The 12,249-nt window shown below is 40.3% G+C and overlaps 1 protein-coding gene across 1 annotated transcript in view; it reads right to left on the bottom strand.

Moving 5' to 3' along the window:
- The window catches only part of LGR5 (leucine rich repeat containing G protein-coupled receptor 5), a 127,181-nt gene that overhangs the window by 67,627 nt on the left and 47,305 nt on the right, over positions 1–12,249 (bottom strand). The window contains exon 2 of the mRNA XM_019959765.2: positions 4,171–4,242. Coding sequence (XP_019815324.2) covers positions 4,171–4,242 — 72 coding nt within the window. The remainder of the gene's footprint in view (positions 1–4,170; positions 4,243–12,249) is intronic.

Genomic DNA, 12,249 nt, shown 5'->3' with positions numbered 1-12,249 from the left:
TTTTTTTAAGAAAAAGGCTCTCTCTCTTCCTTGTGCTATCATGTTGCAATATCAGGGCGTTTGGCCTTGAATGTCTAGTGAACCTTGCAGATTCATAAAACATAAATCATGATTAATAAACAAGACTTGAATGTACCAACACATGAGCCTGTGATACAGGTAGTAAGTATTCCAGAATGTCAGGAGGAAGAGAAGGAGACCACTAGTCGTGATGACTTTAACTCCTCTTAAATGTTTGCTCCACATAGTCACTTTCTCCAGAGTTACAATACTTTAAAAATATGTTGGTGATACCTCTGGGGTTTTATTGATTCTTAGAGGATTTTAAAATATGGCACCAGTGGTAGAGGAGAGATAAATCATGACTGTCTACACAGTTTATAACATAGTTAGAAGGATTATATCAGGGAGATAATAATTAGGTGGTTAGAGCTAAGGGCAAGGGTGGTAACTTGGCTATCAATAGTGATTTTTTAAAATAATTTGAGTTTTGTGGTAGGAATTTTATTCATATATTATTTATTTATTATATTATTGGGGCTTCCCTGATAGCTCAGATGGTAAAGAATCTACCTGCAATGCAGGAGACCTGGGTTTGATCCCTGGGTTGGAAAGATCCTGGAGAAGGAAATAGCAATCCACTCCAGTATTCTTGCCTGAAAATCCCATCGACAGTGGAGCCTGGTGGGTGACAGTCCATGGAGTCACAAAGAATCGGATACAACTGAGTGATAACACTTTCATTATATTGTTAATGTAATATTCTCAATTATTACTTTAGAATATCAGTAGCAGTTTTTGAATGAATGGGTAAAGAATACAGCATAGAGATGAACTGACTAAACAGAATGAAAGAATACTTTCAGAACAGTTTAACATTTCAACAGTTTGTCACAACAAAAGATACACACACACACAACCACAATGACAGATACCTAAATGTCTATGTCTAGCTGTGTGGATGGTAATTTATTAGTTCAAGCAGAATACTATATAAAACATGCTGCTTAAATATATGTATGCATATGTAAAAACAATAACTAAGGTTTTGTTCCTGTTGAGTAATGTGAAATCGGTGAAATTCTGCTCCTGAAATACTTTTTTCAAAGCCAGTATTTGGGGACATTGAATGAATAACCTGAATATCCATTCTCTCCCTGCTGGAGAGATAGATCTTACTTGCTTTCTGTCTCATTCTTTCTTTTTCATTCCCTCATATATACCCAGACACAAACAGATGAACACACCTATCATTATGAAACTCAGTTTAACAACAGTTTAAAGTGTTCAGTTGTTTAAACCATTGTACTAAGTACTATCAGGGAAAAGAAACGCACAGATGAATCACACACAATTCCAAAGTCTCCTTCTGCTTTCCTAGTATGGCTTTGAAAGTGAGTTTGCATTTTAGTTCTGATACTTACATACTCCATTATCTAGGGTAAGTTCCTGTTTTCTCTGTACTTTAAAAAAAATCTTGAAATGAGAACAATAATGATATCTACTTTTACAGGGTTGTTAAAAGGGCTCAGTGGGATGACATGTGTAAAACATTTTGATCAGTGCCTGTCACAGAGCAAGCTATTATTGTTGTCATTATATTATTATATAAAAGATTTTACACTCCACAAGAGAATATAGACTTAACCACAGCTAAGCCTAATAGAAACAATCAGCACATAACAAAAGCATAATCAAAATGCTCTGCTCCACGGGTGTGTGTGTGTGTGTGTGTGTGCATGCGTGTGTGTGTGTAAACCCACAGCACCCTCAATTTAGCCTTGGGAAGAAAGGAATAAACCAAGCAGAGTTAATCATTTTTCCAGGTTCTGTAAATATTATCCCCTTTTGCTACTAAATCAATAATGATACCTTCAAAACATCATTTAACTGGAGCATGGAATTATATATGGGAAACTGATCTTGCTTTTAAATTCAGCAAGCTGGCCAGCTCAGCAAAGGGAATTTCAGAACAGGAGAAAATGGAATGAATAGTCTTTGAAGGAGCTCCTCTACTTCTGAAATTCTATGATTCCATAATCAAGATACTTGATGGAGTTTCCAGAGATATAAAAAAAGACAATTCAGAAAAACAGCCCTTTCAAATTGTAGTTCCTTCTCCCTTTTACCATACCCCCCCCCCCATTTTTTTCTCGACTATCTTTTGAAGAACAGGTCTTAGATGAGAAATAACATTTACTACATTAAGAAAGGGGGCTTCCCTGGTGGCTCAGCAGTAAAGAATCTGCCTGCAATGCAGGAGATGTGGATTGGATCCCCAAATCAGGAAGCTCCCCTGGAGAAGGACACGGCAACACACTCTAGTATCTTGCCTGGAGAATCCCATGGACAGAGGAGCCTGGCGGGCTAAGTCCACAGGTTTGCAAAGAGTTGGATACAACAGAAGCAACTGAGTATGTAGCATGCGTGAAGAAAGAGGAGTTATTCTGAATGAGTTGGGTCATCAAGGGAAGAACTCTATTAAATCCTCGGGGAAGTGGATTATTTACTGATTTGGCTTGTGGTCTAAAGTTGAGGTGTGTGTTGAGGGAGAATGGAAGCCTTTTGCCATTGCCTACTATAAAGAAAGAGAAAAGCACTGGGAATGCATATTTTAGAAATATGGGGATAAACAAGACTAAGTATTGCATGTAAATTATGGTGATGGAGAGCAGATGAAAAGAATGTAAATAAGAAAAAAATGCTGATGTTTGAAATTTACTAAAAAAATCTAAAAATATTGGCTAATGTCAACTAAATCTGTTACTTTTTTCTAAGGTGGTGAACAAGCAGCTCCTTTTACACGTTTTGCTTTCTCATGAGTTCATTCATTCATCAAAAATGTATTGATTATTTGTTACATACCAGCAAACGAAGAGTAGGACAGATTTGGTCCCCGTCCTGATGAGGGTTAATTTTTTAGTAACAGAAATGGCCAGAGAGAAAATAGAAGAGGAAAAAGAAGAGCCTGGACAAGCCAAAGTGAAAATCCATTTTCTGAATAATAAAAACTTGCTGTATAATCTAATAATCTGAGAGTCCCCACCATACCCCTCGATAGCACATTCAGCTGATTCCAGTAGTAAAACAATAGCATTTGTGAAAAAGGTAATGCCATCAAAAATAAATACAGATCCAGCTCTCAAGGGGAGAAATCTGAGAATACTATCCTCTTGGAAAAATAGGATCGATGTACTGTAATCTAGTTATGAGGGATGGTTCTTCAACCTCCCAAGGTGGATGGTGTGGTGCATCAACAATTTAAATTACTCCTCAAATTGGACCCTGACTAGGAATTATAAAGGAAGTATTTTCAAAAGAGGTCACTGCCTAAACAATTCCTTTAATCAACAGTCAGAGGATTTATTTAGCTGATGGTGCCAAACTTTCTTCATGAAGACTACAATGGAACATGCCCCCTAATTCCCGCCCCTCAAAAGGGCAAGAGGATCAAAAGAATTTCTAAATGCAGATTTTGGTTTACAGAGTTCTTTTTCATCTTCTGGAAAGTGATTACCAGACTTAATCAAGATTCCTCTGTGTATCATTAGCTAATTTTAACTCTCTTCTTTTTTTTTTTACAAAAAAAAAGATTTTTTTTTTTTACAATGAGTTTGGGAAAGACCACTTTTAAGTCCTCTGTGTATTTCATGTTTTTCTGTTCAAGCCTTCAGGGAAGCTAAATTTAAAAGTAGAAAAATAGTAATTAAAAGTGATTAGAACAAGAAGTTTTGGTGCTATGAGTTGAGGACTCAATTCTCCCTGTCATAAGCTGAACCAAGAGGCAGTTTTTGGTTTTGATTATAGCTTCACTTGCTATTTTAATAAACATGAACCAGTATTCAAACTTTTAATATCCTGCTGCTTAACTATTTCCAAAGAGCCATCCAGCTCTTTTAAACAGCCTTTGTTTTAAAATTTTAATTTGTTTGGCTCAGTCTCACCTTAGAAAGTTGTAGCCTTATGGTAAACTCTTTTATAAGTTGATTTCCAGAATCCTAAGTGATTCTCTCTTTTCCCCTCCCAACTAAGTGTTTCCTCATGGGCCAAAACCGTGGTGCTGACAGCTTTCTTGCTTTGTTTTATCTGGTTCCCAGAGTAAATATGAGAGACAAATGTGAGAACGTGTCCAGCACTGACTGGATGCACCACGACTCAGGAGATACTTACAGCTCCTCCAGGAAGCGCAGGCTGTGGAGAGGACTCGGGGGCAGCTGACTGATGTTGTTCATACTGAGGTCCCTGAGGGAAAAAGAGGCAGCATGTGAGGAGCCGCGTTTGCCACCACAAGGAAATCCAGCTGTTCAATTCACACATTTTCAAGCAAGACAGCCAAAGGAACTCATTCTTCTGCTTGACAAATGAATTGCTCTTTTGCATCTTAAATATATTCCTTTCCTCCCACATCCCCTCAACATCATAGGCCCTCAAATCAGAGACCCTAGGAGGAGCTTATATGGAATTCAACACGATTTAGACCATTTGTGGGCATGGTTGTAACTCTTCACATTTAAAATGACCTGAGGAGCACAGAAGAGGGGACAGACATAACTCAACCCTAGATGTAACTCAATGTTGGGTACTGCTTTAAATTTTGTGACAAAGAAAAATGGCTTTGCCATGCAACGCTGAAAGTCCTGTTTCTCTGGGACTATAAGCACCTTTTAAAAACAAATGTTTTGATTCAAAGAAACTTAAAACAAAACAAGACAAAAAGCCTATTCCCTCCTTGGAACGTGTTCCTTTTGCAGGTTCTCGGATTGCATTAAATAAGTGAAATGAACCATAAAACAAGGGTGTAATGCGATCCTGCTCTGCAGCACACTTCCTGCTGGGTCTGCACAGTAGTTCCTGGCACAGGAAACAAGAAGCCACTTTGGGCGGAACTCAATCAATTTTTGTTTTAAGTGAAACTCCGTGTAATTAGATTTTATTCCATTTTTACTTTTCTATTTCTTTACTGTCTTTCACATAATCCTACAGCATCGCTGGCATATGCCATCTGCATCTCAGAGGCCAAAAGATCAGCTGCTAGACAGAGTCTACTCAAGACAAGCTAAGACCACAGAACAGTCAGCTGAAGGTGGACTTAAACAATGATTTGCTCTAAGGAACAGATTTTGGACTCAGTGGGAGAAGGTGAGGGTGGGACGATTTGACAAGAGTCTCACTGAAACATATACATTACCATATATAAAATCGATAGCCAGTGGCAGTTTGATGTAGGATGCAGGGCACCCAAAGCTGGTGCTCTGTGACAGCCAGGGGTAGGGTGGGGAGCGAGGTGGGGGGCGTTCAGGATGGAGGGGACACATGTATACCTATGGCCGATTCATACTGATGGGTGGCAAAAACCATCGCAATATGGTAGAGTGATTATCCTCCAATTAAAAATAAATAAATTGAATTAAAAAAAAAATGACTCATTCAAACCCGAAGACTCAGAACTAATGCCGTTATCGTCTCAGAGCAGGTATACAGACATAAAGTTTATCTTGAGATAAAATAAAGAGCTTCTTTTTATTATTTAAAAACTTGTTTAATTGACATATAACATTGTATTCATTTTAGTATACAACATCATGATATATGCATATATTGTGAAATGATTACAATAAGTTAGTGGACATTCATCACCACAGTTACACAAATTTTTTTCTTGTGGTGAGAATTTTTCAGATTTATTCTCTTAACAACTTTCAAATAAACAAGTATATTTGTTATACAAGTTATTATAACTGCAGCCACTATGCTGTACATTATATCCCCAGGACTTATTTCTTTCATAAATGGAAATTTGTATTTTTTGAACACCTATGCCAATTTCACCCAGGAGCTTTTAAAAAAATCTGAATTATTTTTGTTATAGAAGAGACCACACCCATTGCACCTAACCAGCAGGTTTCAGTATTGATAGCTTGATGCCTTTATCAAATATTAACTTTTAATCAAGGATGCCAAGAATTGAAGAATTAATTCACTCTGTGCCTTTAAAAAATCATGAGCATGTATGGGGAATGTAAAATATTTTGCTAAATGTTTCAGAATATGGCAAAAATCCCAGAATTATTAATTTTAAAATGTTAATAACAATGCAGTCGCTGAGTGAGATGCTATATTCTCAAGCGAAACTGAACAATGCTAAAAATTTATGTTGCCCCTATATTCAGAATCTGAATATTTTTCCTGCCATTGTTTAGATAAGAGAGGCAAATAACTGCTTAGCAATTTTAGTTCCCAGCGCAGCTATTTCTCTGAAGTAGGAAGGTTGTTGAATTCACTGAACAGGCATGTATTAGCCTAACCAATACAGTTTCTGAATTCCTTACAATGACTCTATAATCTCTGCAAAGACTTGCTAGTTCTCAGGGATATTCACTTACTTTTAACTGACATCCCACTTATTTCCTAAAAGGATTGGGTCATTTGCTTTCCGAGCATGTTTATTAGTAACTTAGATCCAACCAGTCTCCAGAAGCTGGTGTGGATGGCAGTGACCTTCCTCTCCTTTCGTATTTCCTTGTGTGATGTGCAGATCGGTTAGGGACAAACGTCGAGCTTGTCTATGTGCAGAAAGCTCTAACTAGAACAAGGAAATTTACACATTAAGGAGATTCATAAGCACTCCATATCATTTTACTGTTTATTACCCTATTTCAGGCGCCTGAAAGTGAAGCTTGTATCAGTGTTCACTCTCAGGGTTCCTCCCGGAGCATTTTTTATGGCGGAGCGGCAAAGTGCAGGTGTAGTCAGAGTACAGTGTCTCGGGTTTGCATCCTGCCTTCCCTGTGCACGGTCTTGAGGAAATGAACCTCCCTGAGTAGGCTTCTTCGTAAACCAGGGTGCCCCTACATTGCTTCCCAGCCGTTTCAGCGGTAAAGAATACCCCTGCCAACGCCGGAGACGCGGTTTCGATCCCTCAGTCGGGAAGATCCCCTGGAAGAGGAAATGGAAACCCACTCCAGCTTTCTTGCCTGGAAAATTCCACAGACAAGAGGAGCCCGGCGGGCTGCGGTCCATGAAGTCGTAAAAGAGGCAGACACGAGTGAGTACGCACTCACGTCCCTACATTAATGGTTGCATACCCAAGGATAGCTGTTTCCAGTCAGGAGGGAGAGTGACTTAATTTGCTTCTTGGAAAGGCGAGTACCCCCCGCCTCCCCAACAGGAGCTAATCACTTCTCCCTGTTACCTGACATTGTGGGTCAGAAAAGGAGCTCGTAACAGTCGGCCCTCCATATCTGTGGGTTTCGTAGGGGCAAATTCAGAGGGCCGACGGTTTTCATTGGACCAAACCCTCTAAGAGATTTGAGCATCCTCAGATTTTGGTATCTGCAGGGGCTGCTAGGACCAATCCTCTGAGCATACTGAGCAACCACTGTATTGCTAAAACAACTCTTTACCATGTGCTTTCTAATACAGGTTGTTTTCTTTTAAAGAGCCGCTAACAATGCAGATAAACCTATAGTAGAAAAAATAATAATAACGATTCAGAGTAAAATGAAATAGGTCTTTAAAATATACCTTCAAAGAGGTAGGGTAAAAATGAACTTGTCAGCATTCACCTTTTCTGTGTGCACCTTTTGCCTTGATGTTCAAATGTAATTCTGGTCTAACTGAGTGCTTCCCAAGCTATCCATGGTAAAACACCGACTTAAAAAAGTTCTAGTTTACTGTGGACTTATATCTTTAGAAAATATTATAAAATTAATTACCAGAGAAGTCAAATAAAAACACAAAGATAAACAAAATATAAGCCTCAATATTTTGTGACTTGACAGAGATTATTCCATTACTGTGAACATTTCTAAACTTTTACTCTCAAATCCTTATCTGCTGCGGATTGGTAAAAAAAAAAAACCCGTTCTGGGTTAGGGTCTTAGACCTCTCGTTTTGGTGAGCAATGCTGTGCTTTCCTTCATGTCAAGAAGGGCAAGGCTTAAATGACTTTTAGCCTATTCAAGTTAGAGTAAAACATAATAGAATGAGGATGCTTGGCGGCTAGAGAGGGCTGGCGCTCACCAGGGTGTGGACACCTGTTTGTCAGGGAAGAAAGTGAAGATCACACAGGTGACAGGTCTCCAAGTCACAGTGCAGAACTCAGTGGGGAAGCCCCTGGGTTGAAGATTAGATTGATACTTGCCCTAGGATTTTTGCTTTTCCTTTCTTCCTACAAACTTTCCACTCTATACAGAAATATCCTCTCTCTTACTCTTAAATTATTTTCAAACTCTTCCTTTTATTTTTCTATAGTATCTAGTTTTTCTGACTCACATGAAATACATACAACCATAGCAGAATGAAGAGTTCTTAAAAAAGTTTATATCTCTGCCCTTTATCTGTGTTTATATCTGTCTCCTTTTTAAACTATCATTAAAAAAGCCCCTATTTTATAGCACATTTGGCCCAGTTTAGTTTCCTAAAATCAGCGAAGCAATGTAATGCATTTCTTTACCTTTTTTCATCTTTTGCCAAGATGTTGGAATGAATTTTGAAGAACTGATCACTAGGTAAAAAGATTTCATCAGCAATGGAGGATTCATTGCCACAAGACGGTCAAATATTTTAAACTATTCTGCCCTGTCTCTGACCCAGGTCTTATCTATGCTGTGTTAATGACCATATCTAGAAGTCTAGAACAGGATTTGCAGAGTTCCATGAAAGTAGCTGACTTGGAATCATCACAGGAGCTTTAAAAAATATGGATGCCTGGATCCCATCCCCGAGTTTCTGAGTCAGCTGGCCCAATATGGGCATTGGAATTTTAAAAAGCTTCTCAGGTTATTTGAATATTCAGTCAAGGCTCTGAACATTGCTTAGGAGTAACTCTTTCTAAATTTCTAGATGGGTATTCTCAGTTCTACAACTTACTCAAAATTTAGTAGGCTTAATGAAGGTACTGTTTCCTCTGGGTAGAGAGTTCCACCTAAGCAGATAGTATCTTTCTCTTGAAAATGTGCTTGTTGCTTGCAACTTTATTATTTTTTCTTCATTTGACAAAATATTAATTGAGCATTGGGGCTTCCCAGGTAGCACAGTGGTAAAGAATTTACCCGCTGATGTAGGAGATGCAAGAGACTGATTTGATCCCTGGGTCAAGAAGACCCCCTGAAGTAGGAAATGGCAACCCATTCCAGTATTCTTGCCCTGAAAATTCCATGGACAGAGGAACCTGGTGGGCTACAGTCCATGGGGTTGCAAAGAGTTGGAGACGACTGAGTGACTAAGCATGCGCACACAACTGAGCATTCACTGTGGTCAGGTCTGGGAACACAGTGGAGAATAAATGTGAGCCTTTCCCCTTTTCTGCTGTCTCAACAACAAGTTTGTTGTTGTTCAGTAGCCAGGTTGTGTCCAACTCTCTGCGACCCCATGAACTGCAGCATGCCAGGCTTCCCTGTCCTTAACTCTCTCCCTGAGTTTGCTCAAACTCATTTCCACTGAGTCAATAATGCCATCCAGCCATAGTATATTCTGTCTTCCCCTTCACTTGCCCTCATCCAGCATCAGGATCTTTTCCAGTGAGTTGGCTCTTTGCATCAGGTGACCAAAGTATTGGAGCTTCAGCTTTAGTCCTTCCAATGAATATTCAGTGTGATTTCCTTTAGGATTGACTGGTTTGATCTCCTCACAGTCTAAGGGACTCTCAAGAGTCTTCGCCAACACCACAATTCAAAAGCATCAGTTCTTCAGCACTCAGTCTTCTTTATGGTCCAACTCTCACATCCGTACATGACTACTGGAAAAACCATAGCTTTGACTATATGGACCTTTTGGTAAAATGATGTCTCTGCTTTTTAATACGCTGTCTAGGTTTATCACATTTTTTCTTCCAAGGAGCAACTGCAGTCACCATCTGCAGTGATTTTGGAGCCCAAGAAAAGAAAATCTGTCACTGTTTCCACTTTTTCCCCATCTGTTTGCCATGAAGTGTTGGGACCAGATGCCATGATCTTGGTTTTCTGAATGTAGTGTTTTAAGCCAGTTTTTTCACTTTCCTCTTTCACCTTCATCAAGGGGCTCTTTAGTTTTTCTTCACTCTCTGCCATTAAAATGGTATCATCTGCATATCTGAGGTAAGATATTGAAGGTGCTCAATGTTAATTCTGCTACAAAGCTTGCTTCTGGATCTGGCCTCACTTCTTTCTCAGCTCTATCTTTGTTCAGGTCCCTGTTCTGGTGATAACTGTTTTGTTCTCCTGTGTACTGTGTCTCCTTATTCTAGGTCATCTACACCAGGGCCAGAGAGGTCACCCTGAAAAGTCCATCCGATCATGTCACTCCATTCAGCCACTGCTAGCCAATGAGAAAGGCACCCCCTGGGATGATTTGGAGAAGTGTTTCCCCTCCAGGAGGGGAGGGTGGTAAATTAAAGAAAAGATCATTTTCCTCCTGCTGAAGCAGCCACAGAGCCGGCTGAGTGGCTTGGCAAAGAGAGCGGCTTGGAGTTTAGCCCACCTTGGACAGTCCCTGAGCTGGGCATGACCTGCACAACCATAGCCAGCTTAGACAGCCCTGTCTGAGAACTTGGACTGACTCCAGGCTTCTTAGAGTAGCCAGTGTCCCAACTTTCTTAGGCCTAAAGCACGTTTCTACCTTGATCTCATGCTACTTTATGTAACATGTGTTCCAGTTATACTAAGATTATCTCTGTTCCTCTTTGCCTCTGTCTTTACACATGTGATTCTCTTTCCTTCAAATGCATTATCCTATTTCCAAATAACTACTCTTGTCTTAACAGACGCCTGTGTTTCAGACATAACCTCTTCTCTTTCCAGCTTAGTTGTTCTCTATTTCAACCTCTAGTCCTTTGATACTTCCAAGATCAAAGCTTGTCTTAGCCTAAGATCACACTTCGATCTCCTGGATCACTATCTCACCATCACTCTCAACTGTCTTTTGTTTCACACTCCTGGCAAAGCCCCAGCTCTGGGAGAACACCGTAATTCACGCTCTCTGCTACTATCTCAGTGCAATGAGTGCTACTAGAAAAGGAAGACTCACAAACGTGCAGATTAGTTACTATAAATTCATGGGTTTTGTGGGCTCTCAACACTGCTGCACAGTCCTGCTATTTGCTATGGCTCAACTTACTCCTGTGGGGACTGCTGCCAACCTTCCCCGCTGGCCTCAAACCTCTTAATCAACAACCACTCCCATCACGGGCACTGTCCCTCTGACTTTGTGGAAATTACTGGCATTCTTTAGACCCAACATGAAACCGGCCAATTTTTTGTTCTCTTTTGCCCCCTGCTTATGATACCCACACCTTTCTCTGGCTCATGGATGCCACCCTCCACGCTCAGGATGCTATAGCACATTATTTCATGACTAGTTCCTTCTATTTCATGCATTTTCAGCTTCTTTCTCTTCCCTTCCAATGTATAAACATAGTCAAGTCTTTTCTATGACTAAAACAAACAAGGAAATCCAGATCTTTGGCTCTCCTGTCTTCCTCTACCTACTACCCAATCTTGCTCATTCCTTTAGGGCTGTTTCTTGTCTCTAATTGTAGCCTCTGCCTCCTATTCCCTTTCTAGCTCACCACACTCAGGCTTCCACCCTTGCACTCCAGTGAAACTGTTCCCACCATAGAAACAACGACCTCCATGTTGTTAAATCTAATGAGCACGTGACCGCCTGGACCTCTCCCCTGCACCAGACTCTCTTTCTGGAAGGTCTGTACTCTATAGCTTCCAAGGCATCGTTCTCTCAGGATTCTGTCCATGCTTTCCCAGCTTCCTGCTTCATAGACTGTTTGTGGCACTGTCTTCTATTTACCCTTCAGTGGCAGGGTCCCTGGAGCTCTACCCTGGGCCTAGTGCTCTGCAATTCCTACCCTTTCTTCTTGCTGACTGGTATTTACTCTCATCAGTCCTGAATATTCATTGGAAGGACTGATGCTGAAGCTGAAACTCCAATACTTTGGCCACCTGATGCAAAGAACTGACTCATTTGAAAAGACCCTGATGCTGGGAAAGATTGAGGGCAGGAGGAGAAGAGGATGACAGAGGATGAGATGGTTGGATGGCATCACCGACTCAATGGACATGGGTTTGAGTGGACTCCAGGAGTTGGTGATGGACGGGGAGGCCTGGCGTGCAGCAGTCCATGGGGTTGCAAAGAGTCAGACACCTTGAGCAACTGAACTGAACTGAACTGAACTTACTCTCATGAGTTTAAGTATTACTTAGATGCCCACAACCCTCCAAAGCTATATTCTTCCTCTTCATCTCTCTCCTTCAGAAT

Source organism: Bos indicus, chromosome 5 (genome assembly GCF_029378745.1).
Source record: "Bos indicus isolate NIAB-ARS_2022 breed Sahiwal x Tharparkar chromosome 5, NIAB-ARS_B.indTharparkar_mat_pri_1.0, whole genome shotgun sequence".
Lineage (NCBI taxonomy): Eukaryota > Metazoa > Chordata > Mammalia > Artiodactyla > Bovidae > Bos > Bos indicus.
The sequence above is the reverse complement of the archived record's forward strand: the minus strand, read 5'-3'. Positions and strand labels throughout refer to the sequence as shown.